This window comes from Saccostrea echinata, unplaced genomic scaffold, assembly GCF_033153115.1.
Source record: "Saccostrea echinata isolate AGI-Se365-2 ecotype Australia unplaced genomic scaffold, CSIRO_AGI_Sech_v1 ptg000001l, whole genome shotgun sequence".
NCBI classification, from domain to species: domain Eukaryota; kingdom Metazoa; phylum Mollusca; class Bivalvia; order Ostreida; family Ostreidae; genus Saccostrea; species Saccostrea echinata.
Genome location: NW_026889750.1, coordinates 51,916,303 through 51,936,704, shown reverse-complemented (window position 1 = coordinate 51,936,704; position 20,402 = coordinate 51,916,303). Strand labels below are relative to the sequence as shown.

The 20,402-nt window shown below is 33.6% G+C and overlaps 1 protein-coding gene across 3 annotated transcripts in view; it reads left to right on the top strand.

Moving 5' to 3' along the window:
- Nucleotides 1-1,897: 1,897 nt before the first annotated feature.
- The window catches only part of LOC133194315 (uncharacterized protein ZK1073.1-like), a 42,092-nt gene continuing 23,587 nt past the window's right edge, over nucleotides 1,898-20,402 (top strand). For 2 of the 3 annotated variants that reach the window (XM_061330303.1, XM_061330309.1), the window contains exons 1-6: nucleotides 1,898-1,963; nucleotides 2,160-2,210; nucleotides 2,931-2,988; nucleotides 6,996-7,113; nucleotides 19,889-19,951; nucleotides 20,182-20,242. In XM_061330303.1, coding sequence (XP_061186287.1) covers nucleotides 1,958-1,963; nucleotides 2,160-2,210; nucleotides 2,931-2,988; nucleotides 6,996-7,113; nucleotides 19,889-19,951; nucleotides 20,182-20,242 — 357 coding nt within the window. In that variant the 5' untranslated portion in view covers nucleotides 1,898-1,957. The remainder of the gene's footprint in view (nucleotides 1,964-2,159; nucleotides 2,211-2,930; nucleotides 2,989-6,995; nucleotides 7,114-19,888; nucleotides 19,952-20,181; nucleotides 20,243-20,402) is intronic. The other variant, XM_061330298.1, reaches the window with a different exon arrangement.

Genomic DNA, 20,402 nt, shown 5'->3' with positions numbered 1-20,402 from the left:
CCCCTGCCGACTGGTCACACTTGCCATGTGCTCCTTGTCATGATCAAGAAAAACGGTGATAAGGATATATTGCTACATAAGTAAGGGAAGTTGACAATTGAAAAATTGAAAAGTTTTTCTAGTAAAATATCCAAATATGAAATACTGTGTATAGGGTTATTTTCGCCCCGTGTTATTTTCGCCCTTTCACACAAGCAAACAAATTTGACTCGTTTTAAATTCGCCCAGTCAGGGTCCTGTTTAAGAAATTATACTGTTTTCTTTGAATTCACCCATCTTAAATTTGCCCACTTGTGTCTAGGGTGAAAGGGGCGAAAATAAAACGGAGGCGAAAATTTCCCTGTATACAGTAGATGTACGTGTCAGACTCTGTGGTATCTTTTATTTCAAGCTCACTGGGATATATCAAGTCGACATATGAATGGAAGTAACTATTGTTAATTGATAATAGGTCATCGATATTTCTAAATGTCGAGTTGAAGGTCACAGCAAGTGTTTTCTTCTTCTCATGTAGAAGTTTTTGAGGGGATAAATTCTGCTTCATATGAATACATAAATAGGTCTGCAAACAAGGGAAAAGAAATGAAGCGATGCATTCGAAGTCAGAATATACGTGTTTATCTAATTTGACCATCAGCAAAAGTTATCTTTCTTTAATTTTTGCCTATTTTTTTTTTTTTTTGTTAATAAAGAAAAAAAAAACATTAAAAATAAACATGAAAAAAAAACTCTACATAGTACAGTGTAAATTATACTACTTTTTAAGTTCTTATCAAGAAAAAGAAATGATTTAATTTATAACAGGAAAATAAAGTGGGTGCAAATGTTTAAGATAAAAACTATAAATAACTTTCAAATTAGCAAAGGAAAATACAAGGAAATGTTGGAAACATGAAATATATTTCTGCCAAAGGGTGTGATTGTCGTGTAGGAATATTTTTGTGAATCAAGTAAATGGCAAACAAAATATAACACCTGAACTAAATGGATTTTCGGATATTTATATACAATATGTCATGTTTATATGTGCCGATCAATATTTTGACCATTAAATTGATGTCAATGTATATATCCGAATTCATTCCATGAGCTGCTATTTGATTATGAATTTATGATTCGAATATTCGGTCCCCCCGAAAACTCAAAAGAGAGATCTGGGAAATATAATTGGAAAAGTATTTAATTAATCATACAAAACTCAACATGAAATTTTACTAACTCAGCGCAAACCGGGTACTATAGCTGAGGGTAGGGTGATTCATACACACATATGTACCTGTATATAAAATAAGACAGGACTAATTTATTTTCGATTTTCGAATATTCGAATAAACTTGGATACTCCTATCGAATATTCGAATATGAATTGTTGACCATTTTTACATGCTTTTAATTTTTAATATATATATATTGTATATCGCTAGCTTCATTTATCGATTCCTTTGTACACGTTTCCTATAGAAAATTAAGCTATATATGACACACTTAATGCGAATAGCTAGTTTAATAATAGGCCTAACTCACTTGAATATTCTTGATTTTAGAGTTCGATGCTATTTTTTAATTTTCCTGGTGATTTTTCATTGGATTACATAAAAAGTAGTTAATCCAAATTTAATATTTTCCAAGTAGTTTTACTAAGTGTGCTTTTTACTTCGAATTCATGAAAAAATAAATAAATTTGCGGCATACCTGCATGGAACAGGAAGGCATATTTGCATAGAATACTTTTGAAATCAGCTGTTGATTAACTGTATGTAGTCAAGCGATATTCTTATTTGTGGATCTCATTATCTTCATTTTAATTTACATCCAGATTCCCATGTTTTTATTATATAGAGAAAACTTCAGTCAGACCGCAAGAAGAAAACGCGAAAGTATCTAATTTGCATACAATATATTAAAGTGGGTCAATATCAAGGGGCGCTACTCATACAAATCATTATTTCATTGCAAGATGGAGGTAGGATATGTCTCGAAGCGTGTTGATTTAGGGCTTTTAGTGAATTAATAACAGTGCTACATTTGTGATAACTGCATTTTGAAGAACACTTAAGTGTTTTGTGTGTGTGTTGTTGAAAATTATTTTGGTTTTATGCTATTGTATATTGGAATTGTGCAGCTTGGAAAATGTTCAGAATTATGTTTTCTTTTTGCAGCACCGGGAAATATCCGCCCCAAGAGCGGGGAAGTTTAACGTTTATATTGAGGTAAGATTATTCAACAGATTTTATCGGCAAAGGAGGAAAACATACTGTCTATGAAATGTTTAATTTTTTAAAAAAATTGTAGCGCATTTTCCAATCCAAGCAAAGCGCTTTTCTGCCGAAAACTTCTATAGTTCTAGACCGAACGTTACGTGTCGTTGTGTGATATTTTTTATCAATTGCTTCTTTAAGCTTGGACAATTGGCACAGAATAAATGGTATTCTACTCATGAACTCTGTACTTGAATTGCAAAAGCATATTGACTTTGGGCTTACACAGTCACTAAACGCCTTTCAGTTCACACAAGGTCACTATGCAGACGCGCGTTACGCTTGAGAACACGTTGAAAACTCATCGTAGCGAAATTTAACACAAGACCACTTCGGTATTATAGTAGGCTATTTTTGGATAGAACAGAGTACGATACTTATTGATAAAATATGATAGGTGACCTGGATAAACGCAGAAGTAAACAAGCGCTTGTAAACAGTCCACGTGGTTTTGTTTTTGTCAGGGTGACATAAATATTTACTGGCGTGTGTCGTTACATCTGTTATATGGCACTTTGACCTTGTTTTTCTTACCAGAGCATGTTGAACATTTTATGACTCTCAAATGACCATGTCAATATTCAATTATCTTTTTTTTAAAAATGATTCTGAAAAAAATAATAAATTAATTATTTTACTGAAATGAAAGATGTACATACAATTTTTTTTCAGGGAGACTTGAAACACAAGCATTTTATAATCCTCACAGTTCATGACTTAGGATGCAATCGTAAGTATATATATATTTGTGTTTTGAGCACAAAAGAATAGAAAATCAAGAAGACGTGTGTTGTATTTCTGTATATATCTCCAACACAAACTGTTGTAGTAATGATTTGTTTATCGAAGATGCGAAGCAAAGTTTACAAACATTTACCTCCATAAAAGTGATTGAGAATGTGAAATGGTTATATTTTTGCAGTAGAATATATATAATAAATTCTTCACAGCAGGATCTTTTTTGGCTTCTGTCCAAGCAGTTAAACATGGCAGACAAGTGCTGAACAGTGTCAAAACAGATGTCTCTCTGTAAAAAGCCAATACAACAACAAAAAATGTTACATAAAAACACAACACGGAGAAAGTGATAGATTTTGCACACATACAATGATGCGCATTGAAATGGTTAAATTTTCTGTTTGAATGGAACATGTTGAGCTTTTTTATTGAATGTTGGTTGTTGCATAATGACACGCCCATTTCTTTAGAAAGGAGAAAATTTTCTCACATGCTTCATTCGAATACCTGTGGAATAGGTCTTCTATAAATAGTTTGAATACAATTGCCAATCAGATGGGCAACATACATAAACACCGGGTAAAAACTAGTTAGATCAATACATGCAATAAATTCAATAAACATTATAAATACATATTTATGTACATTTTCAATACAGTATATGAATTTTACAGAAGCAGAGAGTCTCTCTCTCTCTCTTAGCTTCATAAAATCCCCATTTCAGCAAAACTCACACTGCTAGTCACAGAGAATGGGGTGTCTAAAACATTGCAAGAAAAATTGCTTTTTTCGTTTCTGAAGAAATGTGACAATTGATGTTCAATAAGAAAGACGCAAACAGCAAAAAAAAATAAAAAAATTAACCACTTCAATGCACATCATTGTATATGCATATGCTTTGATATTTTATAGAAAAGTGCATAAATTTGCTCACTTGTTTTGGCAGCATATAAATCTACAAACAAGGGGGGGGGGGGAGGAGATCAGAATGACAGATGCATTAAACTGTCACTTTTAATAACAGTTATTGAAAAGAATGTAAATAAGTATTGAGAAGGATAATAATAAGCTGGTGATGAGGTGTGGAGTTTGAGTTGCATTGAAATCCTTTTATCATGTTTATCAGATCACAAACATAGGTACTAGATACTAAGGCAGTAGTGACAGTGTCAAGTAGATTGTTATTTTTATCCTGTTTATCTGTCTACGTGTTGAAGGTCACCTACTTTACAACTGTATGTTTACCTAAGGGTGTAGCAGTTAATTTTTGACTTGATTTGTGTTGGATGGAAGAGAGAGATAGAGAGAGAGATAGACTGAAAGAGAGAAATATTTTGAATTGGCCTGTAGTATAACCGGGCTTCAGTTGGACATTCAGTCAGCCATGGAATATTAGCATGATTTACGGGAGTGTTTCGCATTATGCAGGAATAATGGAAATTAGGAAGTCAGTCATCCCCTCTGCTTCAAAAACAAAAGGTCACCACTGGTTTAGCAAAATATTTTAAACAGTTTGTGTCCTATCATTTTCTAAAAGGAGAAAAAAGCGTTGAAAAAATCTTGCATGTGTACACTTCTTAGTTATTACAGGAATATCTAAAGAGTTTCCTTTTACGCATGGCCGAAATTTCAGCAGTTGTAAATTAAGTAGCAGATTGATTGATTGATGATTATTGTTTAACACGGAGTCGGCAATAGGGATAGGTATCGGCAAAAATTTCGTATCCTGATATATCACAATTTTTTCCCAAAAATATCACAATAAATCGTGATATTTTTATACACACAATTTTTACTACAATTTCAAATGAATTTCCGTAATATTTCCTAAAAATATGCTTCAAAAACATAACTATACTTTTAAAATTTTTATTTATTTAATATATAGCATGTTTGGTTGCCTTTTTAAAAATTGTTTTCAACATTTTTTACATTTCCTGTAATTGTCATTCAATAGTTTGAACAAATAAATGAATAATTTCCAGAATTTATAGTTATGTACTTAATACCGGTTTTTTAGTCTTTGTATCATGATACGTATCATGCAATAAAAAATCGCTATATACCAGTACACCGATAAAATCGTGCATCCTTAGTCGGCAATATTTCAGCCATATTCGGTGATTAAGTAGCAGATAACTTACTCAGTAAACACAGATTCAAGAACATCTTTTTATGTGCCCGGATCGATAGATCGGGGGCGCATATTTTTTTGTCCTGTCTGTCTGTTTGTCTGTCTGTTGTCAACTCTAACCTTCGCCATAACTTTTGAACCATAGGAGATAGAGACTTCATATTTGGTATACGTACTCCACTAATTAAGTTCTTTCAAATGACACCAAGGTCAATGACCTTGTGACCTTGACTGTGACCTATACGCTAAAAATAGCTTTTTCGAACTTTGTTGCTGCCGGGTGCATAGTGTTTCACAAACACATCTTTTTTATTATCTTTTTTTTACCGGAGAATAGCATTTATTTCAGAAATCATATTTTAGTCAAAGGAAGAAGATAGATTCCTTTACGTGTACTTTATATGTATATCATGTACTTTATATGTATATCATGTACTTTATATGTATATCATGTACTTTATATGTATATGAATTAATTTTTAAGATATTTAGCAGATGTTCTAAATTTACTAGCACTCCTTTTGTATTTATAAAAGACTGTGGCATGGCTTCCATGTATACTTGTATGCTGAAGCATCAGGGCTTTCAAAAAGATTAGAAACAGGTGGTTCTTTAATAACTAGTGTGTTCCAAGGAAGGCATGTGTCATCTGTTTTGTAGCTTCATTAAAGATGTAAGTACCGGTACAGTCAAACCTGGTTATCTCGAACTCGATGTGACCGAGAAAAAACTTCGAGATATCCGAGGATTCAAGATATCCAGGGTAAAATACATACTTAATGAATAAGTAGCTGGGACTTCCAAATCACTTCGACATATCCATGGTATTCGAGATATCAGTGTTTGAGATACTGAAGTTCAACTGTAAATCTAAGAGTGGTCAGCTATTTATTAACTAATAACATTATAGTTCATGCATTTGTCTGAAAAGAAATAAAACATCCACGGACAGTATAAGACTGAGATAAAATCTGTTAAACAGAGAGAATGTATTTCCCCAACCCTCACATGTATAATTAACTTGAAATTAATAAGAAACAATATTAAGTATGCATAATAATATACTTTTATCTGCTAGATCTTTACTTTTTTCTTAAGCTTTAAGTGTTTAAATCAAAATAACTTACTTTTTCATAAGTTCTCCTAATTATGTTGCTTTAATATTTGTGACAAGATAGCCATTTTCCTTGAAATTTCATCATACATGTACTAGAAAGAGATTTTTGAACTTGATGAAGATGTGAGATGATTACTTCATATGTAGTATGAACAACCTTCCTGATTAACACCTGCTGTATGATAGGGCTGTATCAATATATCAAAAAAGTAACTTCAATACGTATCAGGCAGGTAGATTTTCTTATAACTCGATCTGTGAAAAAGTTGGGAATTTCAATCACCAAAGGTCATATTTTCACTGTTTTTTAATTAAAATTGGTCATTAATCATGATACAGTCATTCAGGAGGTAGCACATCTTAGATAATTATTACAAAATACATAGACAACTTTCTTTTACATGTTGATTTTACAGTCATTAAAAGTTTGAATTTGAAGTGTAATTTGTAATGACAGTGAGACAAGAACTTTGATATGGGTTATAAAACAATTAGTTTTTAAAAAAATCATGCATTTATTGTTTTTTAAAGACTTTTTTTGATAAACTAGTTAAAGAATCCAATATATTGCATTATTAAATCATATCATATCGAATTTTTTTTGCTGAATACACAGCCCTACTGTATGAACATGATTGTTGTGCAGATACACATATTGCTGTAGTGTTGCATATTCAGTGTGAACATGTTGCATTACAGATGAACATGAACATGAACCCATATGAATATGATTGTTATTTTGTTACAGATGCAATGTGGACAACTTTTCTGCAGCATCCGTCCATGGCGGAGATCAACAAGAGGGCAGCTTATATCCACGTAGACATTCCAGGACAGGAAGATAATGCCCCCGATCTCCCACCAGAGTATGTATATACTAGGAAGATAATGCCCCCGATCTCCCACTAGAGTATGTATATTGTAGGAAGATAATGCCCAAATCTCCCACCAGAATATGGCCAAATAAAAAAATATGTGTGGTTCCGGTTACCCAACCTTCCCTATTTTATACCCCCGACCCTAAACTTTTTTTTGGCAATTTTCATATTTTTTCCGGAATTTCCCCCAATTTCCATCAATGGCTCCAGTTTAAGTTTTAGTTTCAGCAATGACGGCCTCCTTGCAAAACATAGTGCAAGTGTTTAATAGTGTTAAATCCAAAGCAAGCTAGCATGTAGGTGTCCCCTACCAATATTGACTAGTATATTATCACACCACATCTAAATGCCATTTGCAAAGCAGTGATAGGTATTACTTAGAAAAATTAAGAAAATCATTTTGTTAAAGAAAAAAAAAAAATCCCTACCTACCTACCCTAATTTTTTTGGAAGTGTAACTGGAACCACACATATTTTTTTGTTTGGCCTATGTATATTGTGGGAAGATAATGTCCCCTATCTCCCTCCAGAGTATGTATATAGAAGGAAGATAATGCCCCAATCTCCCTCCAGAATATATATATATATATATATAGTAGGAAGATAATGCCCCTGATCTCCCACCAGAGTATATGTATATTGTAGGAAGATAATGCCCCAATCTCCCTCCAGAATATGTATATTGTGGGAAGAAATGTCCCCTATCTCCCTCCAGAGTATGTATATAGAAGGAAGATAATGTCTCCGATCTCCCTCCAGAGTATGTATATTGTATGAGGATAATGTCCCCGATCTCCCTCCAGAATATGTATATAGTAGGAAGATAATGCCCCCTGATGTCCCTTCAGATTACGTGTAATTGTGATCTGCAAAATCACAAAAGTACTTGATTCCCAATATTTATAAGTACAGAGGTGGATCAAGGATTTATGTTTCATGTAGACTTTGTTGATGTTGGGATGGATATGGCCTCTTTATTTCTGCTACTAATATAGTACTAAGTAATCAAAAATTACCAACAGGTATCATTTAATGAATTGTTATTTAAGTTAGCATAAGTACTAGGACAGTAGGTACCAATCAAGCCTTTATAATTTAATTTTGTTTGTATTCTAACCTCTGATTGGTTAATATCCAAAAAGGAACACAAATTATTTCTGTATAACCTGGTTTGGTATGGGGACACCCCCCCCCCCCCCCTGACAACCAGCTGAATCATCTGTATCCATACAATCCTCTCATTTCCAGTCCTCGGGATTCATGGAAAATTCCAGATTTAATGAATGTACCAAACAATAATTCCATCTTACCACATGTAAACAAACAACAAGGCTGCTAGGCCTATGTATCAGTTTTTACCTCCCCTCGCTTCCCATCACTTCCGGTACTTCCGTTACTACAGTTGTATTATTGAGCGGCAAATTTGAACTAATAAAAAGCAACGAAATTTTACACCCATAGTTATTTAATGATTTTGAAATTAAATTATAAGGAATGACTCTAATTCTTGGCCAAATTATTCGCGTATAACCTGGTTTGGGTCAGTTTACGCTGTTTTATAATCCGTTTCGCGGATTATAAAGCGTAAACTGACCCAAACCAGGTTATACGCGAATAATTTGGCCAAGAATTAGAGTCATTCCTAAAATAATGTAACCTGAAAGTACACCTGAGTATTACATACCCATTTACTACTGTAAATTGTAATCCCAGAGTGCAGTGATGTATAATGTACCCACATTGGTTCCCTTTTCCTTTTTTTGTATACTAGTGTGTGTATGTATATATATATATATATATATATATATATATATATATATATATATATATATATATATATATATTATATATATATATATATATATATATATATATATATATATATATATATATATATATATATATATATATATACCATGATATACTGATCACCCCTTTGAATGTACCCAAAAAGTGTTATGTGCTAAAAAATGTTTGCATTGTAGTCTGAGAGAGTAACTATTTTGTGAATATGAATTGAAATCACAAAGTCCACAAGTACTACTTTACCATCAAAAACATATATCATACTTTTTAGCACCTATTATCACAAAGCTCCAGTCTGAGTATTTTACATAGAGTGGATAGCCACTAGCGAACTGTAATGAATTAGAGTAAATGACCTTAAGGCCACAGTTATTATATCTTTCCGTTTACAGATCTGCCGCCACAATTTTTTCAGGTTTTTGAAAATAAAAATAATGGATTTTATCACCCCTGTCTTTAATTTCCCGGAAAATTCATGTCTGATCATTAGGGTTTAAGTATTTATAATGCGTCTGGGTCCAATACATGCAATAAAAAACATCTCACTGTTTCAAATGTTTCGGTGACCATAAACAGAAACCTGTAAACATGGCGGCAAGCATGTCTATTTTGAAGTATAGTTAAAATGTTTTGGAGAAGGCACGTTGTCCCGAAACTTTTTTTTGAGGATGAGAGGGAAGCAAACTATAGGGGATGCCATATTTCCCTATCCCCAAAAGAGTCATGTTAAAAACATGTAATCAGCAAATTTTATGGGCCAAAATGTCACCGATATTCAGCTGTTTCCCCTAAAAAAAAATAGCTTTTTTTTCCCAATGATAATATTTTTTTTTTTCAAATTTCAAAAGTAAGGAATTAATATGTTGAAATTGGACAAAAATTACAGGAATTGCAGACAAAGACGAAGTACATTTCTTACTTCAATTTTATTTCTCCAAACCCATGCACATGCAAAATCTTTAATGATGAATGTGTGAAACAATGGAGATATCGATATAAGCAGCTAAAAGTGGATAGCCAAGGGAACTGTAATGACTTAGAGTAAATGGCGTTAAAGTGGATAGCCATTAGGGAACTGTAATGAATTAGAGTAAATGGCCTTAAGGTGGATAGTCAAGGGAACTGTAATGAATTAGAGTAACAGTAAATTGGTCTTAAAGTGGATAGCCACTAGGGAACTGTAATGTTTTAGAGTAAATGGACCTTAAAGTGGATAGCCACTAGGGAACTGTAATGAATTAGAGTAAATGGACCTTAAAGTGGATAGCCACTAGTGAACTGTTATGAATTAGAGTAAATGGACCTTAAAGTGGATAGCCACTAGGGAACTGTAATGAATTAGAGTAAATGGCCTTAAAGTGGATAGCCACTAGGGAACTGTAATGAATAAGAGTAAATGGCCTTAAAGTGGATAGCCACTAGGGAACTGTACCCATAGAGTAAATGGCCTTAAGGTGGATAGCCAAGGGAACTGTAATGAGTTAGAGTAACAGTAAATTGGTCTTAAAGTGGATAGCCACTAGGGAACTGTAATGAATTAGAGTAATTGGCCTTAAGGTGGATAGTCAAGGGAACTGTAATGAGTTAGAGTAACAGTAAATTGGTCTAAAAGAGGATAGCCATGAGGAAATTTTGTGAGGGAATAAGAAGGTGAAGGATTAGAAGGGCAAAAAATGTAAATGAGCAGAGTGGTAAAGAAATGTAATAATAAAATTAGAATGGGGAAAATGTGTAATTAGAGTGTCAGGCAAGAAAAATGACAGTCATGTAGTGAATTAGAGGGTTTAAAAATAAAATAGAGAAGAAAGATGTGAATAAATTGGGCAAGGGATAAATAAGAAGAGGAAGTCAAGATCTGTGTGAATTACATGGGCAAGGGAAAAAATAGAATGACAAGGAAACATGAATTACATGGGCAAGGGAAAAATTAGAGGGACAAGGAAACGGGAATTACATGGACAAAGGAAAAAATAAAGAAGCAAGGAAACATGAATTACATGGGCATGGAAAAAATTCGAAGGGCGAAGTAACGTGAATTACTTGGGCAAGGGAAAAATTAGAGAGGCATTGAAAGATGTAGTCAATTTGAGTGAGGAATAAAGTGTGAAAGGGGAAGAATAGGAAATTAAGAAGAAAGAGGTTCCAGTATACACTGTAGCTTATGTTTATGGAATTGACAACTGCATTCCTGGTAAATGCACTTCTGTCAAGAAATTTCATCAAAATAATTTGGAAATAAGTGAAGTACTGTAAGAGGACATAACAATAATTGTTATACCTTTAAAAATTTGTTCCTATATAAATCAATACTAATAAAAGTCTAACAATTGCAATGTTTTACTGAGCGGGCATAAAAAAATCAATGTTTGACCGCGGAGTGAGATATTGGACCTGTCGATGAGATGTTGGACCGCTTACATCACACAATGGGCGGGGTCAGCTAAAACTCATTTGCATTCCTTGGTGTTCGACATACATGTATGTAAAAAAAAAAATAATAATAAAAAATACATAAAAAGGTATAACAAAACATTTATTGACTGTGTTTCATGGCAAAATGCATTTTGTCAACCCCTCCAACCAAACTGTTTGCCTTTGGCCTAATGGCCTCAGGCAAACAGTTTGGTTCTTGGGTCCGACAAAAGCATGTTGCCCTCGAACCCAGTCAATAAATGTATATTATTAATTATAATTAATAATTAATGATATCGATTTTTGCACTAAAGAAATTGTAGATCTCAGTAGTGAAAGAAGATTCCTGGTTATAAGCCTGTAAATGATTCATTGAGATTGTTAATTAGATTCCTTTAATACGTGTTTTTATCATCAGTGTCAACATCTCTACATAGATCTTCCTTCTTGTGTGTACTTGTGTCAGAACCGCCTTACCTGAGGCTATTCTTTGTTACAAATTGACAAAGTGGTGTTAGTAAGGAAATACGGTTGTTCACTTGCCATTCATCACTTTATCCTGACATCATTAATGGTAAAATAAAAACTTCAATCAGAAGATGCAAGCAAGGCAGGGAACAGATTTCTCCTTACTTTGAGCAAAAGATAAAGCCATCCAAAACATATTGCTGCTTTCATTCCTGATATGCTTTTCCTTGTCAAGGTTAAAGAAATGATCTAGGTCATTAATGACAAATTCTTTAGCTGAGCATAACAAGCACATGCTTGCTTAAAAGAAATTTATCACAGTCTGTTAAATTTCAAGTCAAAGATAGAAAGGTGTTAATTTAGATAAGTCAGTATCTTTATTAGAGGTTGCCTTGCATCTATGTAGCATACATTCCTATACTGAATGTGGTGAAGGACAAGGATGCTACAACATTCAGATTCGAGGCTGATGTTCTTCCCAAGTCTCATTATTACTCGATACATCATTCAATATTGATTCAGAAATTTATACCATACACTTTTTTACATCATGTTTATCAATTCAACCATCATCAATCTGGGATGTCGGAAATTCTTTCATCTAATATTTCCTGCAAACAATATCATTTAATGATTGTCTTTATCATGTTCATTGTAGAAAAATGGAGAATCAGTTGTAAAGTTTTTTCCATATGTCCCAAATAGATCCCTTATCTAGAATATTAAGTTTTAAGAAATGGTGCTTGCATTTATACAGTTCTGACCTTGAAGACCAGGTGCTAGGTACAAAGATCTACTGTTTGTTTTGGTTTTGAGTTCACCAAAAGCCAAGCATTTTTTTCTTTTAAAAGTCTGTAGAAGGAAATTGATTTTTTTTTTTTACACATTGGATTGCCTGCATGGTGCCATTTGTTGAAATGCTCTACATCAGGCTCTTCTATTGATATCTGTGATATTGTAATCTAGGGATTAGGGGTGACAGCAAGAATAAACCTGCTCTAGAGACACGACACAGGAATCATCCCTTTTTTTTTTTTTGGTTTCAGCACATTGCATTACTTCATTGAATTGTTTCTGTAGACACATCTTTCAACAAAAAGCTACAAAACCATGATCTAAAAATTGATTTTTTTTTTGTTAGTAATACTTGTCTTATGAATAAAAAGTCCATATCTTAATTTTTTTTGGGCAGTATAATTATATGATGAGATGACAAATTAGAAACTCCATGTTGATGTTTTTAGGCACTGTATCTGACTTGTCTTCTTTATTTTGACAATAGGCATCCTCCAAAACGTGGTTCTGGGATCTCACTTTGGTAATACTCACAAGTGAGGGGAATATTGTCAGTATGCTTGTCCTAATCAATATTGTCACACCAGGGGTGGATCACATTGTTAAGGGCATGTTCTTATGTAGTTGTCATTTATTCATATAGTTGTCTTGAATCAATCAAGATTGTTCAAGTTAAAGAGAAAATTAGGCATCATTTTTCATGATGTACAGTAATATTTGTTTGTTATGTCATCAATCAGCTGTTTGTGATGTCACAACTGTTTAACAGTAACCCGGTCTCTGACATTCATTAGGTTTATTTATAGACATCCACCCCTGACTGTTGTTTTGAATGTTGCATCTGATGAGAGCATCTTGGAATGTAGTTAATGATAATTATGTCTGTATCTTTCTATCTTGTGTCAATGCCATAGTTACACTACTGTTCAAGTAGTAAATTTTGTATGTTCGTATGAATTATCATTCATGTTTTTTGTATTCATGTTGTGTGAAGTAATGTGGAATTTCAGTGAAGCTCAGGTTCACTAATAAACATCGCACATTCCATCAGCAGTTAGATCTGGGTTGGGGCCTCTTGAATTTTACTTGTAGTCTTGTAGTCATCTCTCATGTTTATATCAGTAAAAAGTAAACTTAGTAGCATAAGATTATGACTATGAATGGTACAAAATGGTGAAAATTTGGAAACAGTTAAGATTCCAAAATCAGAATTTTATAAAGGAATGTTAAGAATGAAAAACTAGACAGCATTTTCCTACAGAGAACTGTGCCAGGACTGTATGTGCTGGCTCTGTATGTGCTGGCAATCAGAATGAAATTAAATGAATCAGATATATTCATGTTAGAGATTAAACATTAGGAACTAATATTGTTTGTCCATTTTGTAACTTGTTTGTTCATATGACCTTGTGTTTCTGCTTAACACGTAAAATATGCATCTCTCTGTATTTCTGTCAGTAAATGTAATGGACGTTTTGTATATATATATAGTTGTTGTCCTGTCAAAAATGCATGATTGATTTCCATATATATGTAAGATACAAACTGTGTCTGCAGTGGCCAGAAATGGTTCAACAGGACTTTAGGGATAACAGAAAAAAATCATATATCTAGCAAAATGTCAAACTGAGACACCAAATGGTAAAAGTTTGTATCCCATGGAGAGAAAAAAATTCAAAGTAATAAACATGGTAAATGAGCTTCATAGATTGTAGTAACACTGATAAACGCACACAATCTGATGCAGTCTGCGTCATAGTTATAGCAGTAATACTGATAAATAATTACAAACTGATGTAGTTAGCTTCATAGCTTATAGCAGTAATACTGATAAACACACACAAACTGATGTAGTTAGCTTATAGCAGTAATACTGATAAACACACACAAACTGATGTAGTTAGCTTCATAGCTTATAGCAGGAACACTGGTAAACACACACAAACTGATGTAGTTAGCTTATAGCTTATAGCAGTAATACTGATAAACACACACAAACTGATGTAGTTAGCTTCATAGCTTATAGCAGGAACACTGATAAACACACACAAACTGATGTAGTTAGCTTCATAGCTTATAGCAGTAATACTGATAAACACACACAAACTGATGTAGTTAGCTTCATAGCTTATAGCAGGAACACTGATAAACACACACAAACTGATGTAGTTAGCTTCATAGCTTATAGCAGTAATACTGATAAACACACACAAACTGATGCAGTTAGCTTCATAGCTTATAGCAGGATCATTGATAAACACACACAAACTGATGTAGTTAGCTTATAGCTTATAGCAGTAATACTGATAAACACACACAAACTGATGTAGTTAGCTTATAGCAGTAATACTGATAAACACACACAAACTGATGTAGTTAGCTTCATAGCTTATAGCAGTAATACTGATAAACACACACAAACTGATGTAGTTAGCTTCATAGCTTATAGCAGGAACACTGGTAAACACACACAAACTGATGCAGTTAGCTTCATAGCTTATAGCAGTAATACTGATAAACACACACAAACTGATGTAGTTAGCTTATAGCTTATAGCAGTAATGCTGATAAACACACACAAACTGATGTAGTTAGCTTATAGCTTATAGCAGTAATACTGATAAACACACACAAACTGATGTAGTTAGCTTATAGCTTATAGCAGTAATAATGATAAACACACACAAACTGATACAGCTAGCTTATAGCAGTAACACTGAACTGATGTAGTTAGCTTCAAAAAGCTTATAGCAGGAACACGGATAAACACACTAATTGATGCAGCCATCAACTGAAGCAGTGGTCCCTTGTTAATGAAAATCTTCGGGACTAGAACTTTTCCAAAATATGAACAAGGTTATATAAAAATTAAAAATCTGAAAGCAATAACTTTTAAGTATAGTTTAGAAGGCTGTTGATGAAGCTAAATCTGTACCTTAGCTATCCTGCTTAAAAACAGGAAATGTTTTGCCATTCAGACTTAGTTAATTTGAGCAATAGCTAGATATTCCTACAGATTCCCATACTTTACAGCTTAAAAAAGGACAACTTTATTTCCACAGTATAATTGAGGGAATCTGTAATTCAAATGACAACGATGACATTCTAATGAGAATGCTATTCTATTCTTGCCATGCCTTAAGGGAAAATTTATTCAGAAGTTATACAGACACCTAGACAGAATTTTTATCCGAACTTTTCCCTTGGTTTCTGCAACTTGTTATTCTTTTCATAATATAAATCTCCCAATAAAGTGTCTGATATTGGCTCCAGAACTAAAGTAAGCATAATAGTAGCAAAATAGTTTTAGCTGTTTGTTTTATTTTAATATAATTATATATAAACATGATAAAGCACTAAAAATGATCAACGACACAAACAAACGTCAAATTTTCGGGATGCCCTGACCCTAAAGACATAGAAGAGGTTAAAAACTCATAAAAACAGAACAGATGAAAACAAAACATCTAGCACTACAATTACGCTACTTAACTCTATATATTTACAGTTTTACAATTTAAATTTTGATGTTGATAGCTAATGAATTTGAAATGAATTCGGACAACCACGAGGCACGTCCATTCAGTCTGGTCTCCTGTGGTGATGTCTAATATATATATATCTAATATATATATATATAGAGAGAGAGAGAGAGAGAGATGCCTGATGATCATGGATATCATACTACACACATTAACGATGCTGAGATTTTTATTGTCAGGCAGCCAAAGAATTATTCAGAACTTGTGTTCATAAATGAAGAAAATCAGGGCATGAGTTCTCAAGCCTTTTTATCTGAAGTTAAAAATCAATCTACAAAATGAAATGGCTGAAATCTTAAAGAGCAGTGGTTATATATTGAAGAATTTTATTTGTTAGATAATAGATATTCCATTGTTCCCAGAAAGATGACAGTTCTCCATAGACCTTTTTTTAAATGACACAATTAATTCAATTTCAACTGTTCATGCTTTAAAAGAAAAAAATCTTTTTATTAAATGTGCATGTGTAGCTTGGGTGAATATCAATTGTATAAGTGTGTCAAGATGAATTATGTAGTGAGTATTTACCATCTTTGTAATTTTGAACAAAGGAAATTCAATTACCTAGCAAGATTATTGTTAAAAATTGTGAGCATGAAATTAACATCAATAAGCAGTGCGTCCTGAAAAAAAAATCATTGTCCTATAACAACCTCAGTAATACTGAATTTTTATCTTATTTACAAAACATTTATGAGCAGAGCTAATGAATTAATAAGTTGAAGTATTTCTTATCAGGGCTCTAATTGGCAACTAATTTAGTTGCCATGGCGCCTAAAATTTTTGTTTAGGGCCCTAAAAAATTTCCATAAGTTGCCAACTTGGCGACCATTGTAAACTGACTTGGCGATCATCAGATTCTGGAAATTTTAACATTTTTAACAATTTTTCTGAAAAAGCGAAAAGAAATTTAAAAGAAGATGAAATTATTTTTTAGCAGTGGACATGCCATGTTTTCTTAGTCACGTCGTGGGTCCCTATATTGATTACTTTTAAATTTTAAAATTGGCGCCTTAAAACAAAATTGCCTGATGACTAAAAATTTGCATTGGCGACTAAATTTGTTTGATAAGGCACAAGATGGCACCTAAATTTTAGATGCCACTTAGAGGCTTGCTTATATTAAGATTTTTTTTTTATAAAGGCCTTATATCAAGATACAGGTGCCCTATTTTATTATATACCCATCAATTTCCTTGTTTTTGTTACTGTTAATTTTACAGAGTGTGATCCGACTTTCCAGATCACCACACTGTGGTTTTCTGAATCCATATCACCCCTCTCTGAAACTGATGACGTAGTACACAGATAAATGACGTTTTTATTCTTGCGCATCAAAAAGTTCCTTGACAAAATGGTTTGTTTAATGGATAAAAGTTATGTAATTGATCCAAAAAAGTTTTCCTTTTATTATACTTTGCTAGTTGTAAAGGGGTATATAATAAATTTATCATTATAACAGTAACTTGATCCGAAGAGCCGTATCACGTCTCGTTGACAGGCACGGATCATCAGATCAAACTCGACGCTTCGCGTCTTGTTTGATCTGATGATCTGCGCCTGTCAACTCGACGTGATACGGCTCCTCGGATCAAGTTACTGTTATAATAATATATATGTAATCACAGTGTTCATCATATTGAATGTCTGTCTGTCCATCCATAAACTTGAGTACCTTTCTGTCTTCAGACTTCATAAAATTTTACAGTGAGAGGGTGGTTAGGGGTAAACACCCTCAGTTTTGTGTTCACTTAGAACAAAAATCAAGGTCGAAGTTCAAGATTACTGATATGATCATTGTGAAGCAATAATAGACAATATGTATCATACAGTCTTCATATTATATACTGTTGTATAATTTTCAGACTGGAATTAGAGGATTATGAAAGCATTGTGTCACAGGTTAAAGTCACCAGTCAAAATTATATGTGACCATTGTGATGCAATAATTTTGATTAAAAATATTTTTTTAGCTCACCTGAGCTGAAAGCTCAAGTGAGCTTTTCTGATCACCCGTTGTCCGTCGTCCGTCCGTCCTTCTGTCTGTCTGTCCGTCTGTAAACTTTTCACATTTTCAACTTCTTCTCAAGAACCACTGGGCCAATTTTATCCAAATTTGGTACCAAGCATCCTTGAGTGAAGGGGAGTTTAAATTGTTAAAATAAAGGGCCAAACCCCCTTACAAGGGGAGATAATCAAGAAAAGACAAAAATAGGGTGGGGTCATTAAAAAATCTTCTTCTCAAGAACCACTGGGCCAGAAAAGCTGAAACTTATGTGGATGCATTCTGGGGTAGTGTAGATTCTAAATTGTTAAAATCATGACCCCTCGGGGGAAGGGTGGGGCAACAATAGGGAATCCAAGTTTTACATTGAAATGCTAAGAAAAAATCTTTTAAAATCTTCTTCTCAAGAACCACTAGGCCAGAAAAGCTGAAACTTATGTGGAAACATCCTGGGGTAGTGTAGATTCTAGATTGTTAAAATCATGACCCCTGGGGGAAGGGTGGGGCAACAAAAGGGAATCCATGTTTTACATTGAAATACATAGAAAAAATCTTTAAAAATCTTCTTCTCAAGGACCATTGGGCCAGAAAAGCTGAAACTTATGTGGAAGCTTCCTTGGGTAGTGTAGATTCTAAGTTGTTAAAATCATGACCCCCAGGGGAAGGGCGGGGCCACAATAGTAAAACCAAGTTTTACATTGAAATACTAAGAAAAAATCTTTAAAAATCTTCTTCTTAAGAACCACATGGCCAGAAAAGCTGAAACTTATGTGGAAGCATGCTGGGATAGTGCAGATTCTAAATTGTTAAAATCATGACCCCCCGGGGGAAGGGCGGGGCCACAATAGGGAATCCAAGTTTTACATTGAAATATATAGAAGAAATCTTTATAAATCTTTTTCTCAAGAACCATTGGGCCAGAAAAGCTGAAACTTATGTGGAAGCATCCTTGGGTAGTGTAGATTCTAAATTGTAAAAATCATGACCCCTGGAGGCAAGGTGCAGCCACAATAGGGAATCCAATTTTTATATTGAAATATCTTCTTCTTCTCAAGAACCACTTGGTCAGAAAAGCTAAGACTTTTGTAGAAGCATCCTGGGGCAGCGTAAATTCTAAACTATTCAAATCTTGACCCTTGGGGGTAGGGCGGGGCCACAATAGGGAATTCAAGTTTTACATTGAAATATATAGGAAAAATCTTTAAAAATTTTCTCCTCAAGAACCTCTTGGCCAGTAAAGCTGAAACTTATACGGAAACATCCTGGGGTAGTGTAGATTTTAAATTGTTAAAATCATGACCCCCTATTTACACAAAGTTCTGTTCCAAGTGAAGAACAATTGTAAAAATGAAGCAAGCTTCAAGAGTATTAAACAGTGAGGAACATTGTATGTTTAAATGTTTGAAAATGTTTGAAATTAACTGAACTGTAAGAAAATTAAAGCTTGCATGAAAATATCCTATTATGCCCCCTCCCTTAGGTATATACTAGGAGGGGTGTTTGATAGTATTCATGATGTGCAATTGATTTAAAGCAATTTTCCCCCTGATTGTTTATAATGACCTTCCCTCCATTTTTGTTCAGTGATAATTAAAGCAGTTCATACAATCTTAAGCTCTCCCTCCTCCAATGATTAACTCTCCCTGATTTTTGTAATCGACTCTGATATACAGGGATTATCTCCCTTAGTGATTTTTTTTCCAGAGATTAACTCCCCTTAACATTTTTATTCCAGCTATAACTTCCCTAGTATGCAGAGTTTAGGAGAAGATCTTGTCTGTATTTTGGACCAACTCGAGTACGTATGCACCTAGTTCTGAGAGAGTATATTATAAACACTGATTAATATAAATTTATGGGTGCAAACCTGAGATATTCAGACTGAAGCATTTTATTCATGTAGCTGTAATTTATTTTATATCATCATCTGAAATCACACTGTACTCATTGATGGTGTATATTGTAAAATGTTGATTGTTGGTTGTTTATATTTTAATTAATACTGTGTGAATCTTCGATGTTTTACAGCATTAAGCAGGTAGTGGGAGTCGGAGAGGGAGCAGGGGCTAACATACTGGCCAGGTTTGCTGTACGTTCTTTTTATGTTCCTTTATTTATGTTTATACAGTTGGAAATCTGATACTTCCCCCCAGTAACTAATTTGTCTGCATGTAATTGAAAAGCAATAAAAATCTTGTAGCTTTAAATACAAAGGGGAGAAGCCACAAAATATTGCAATAAGTTTACAA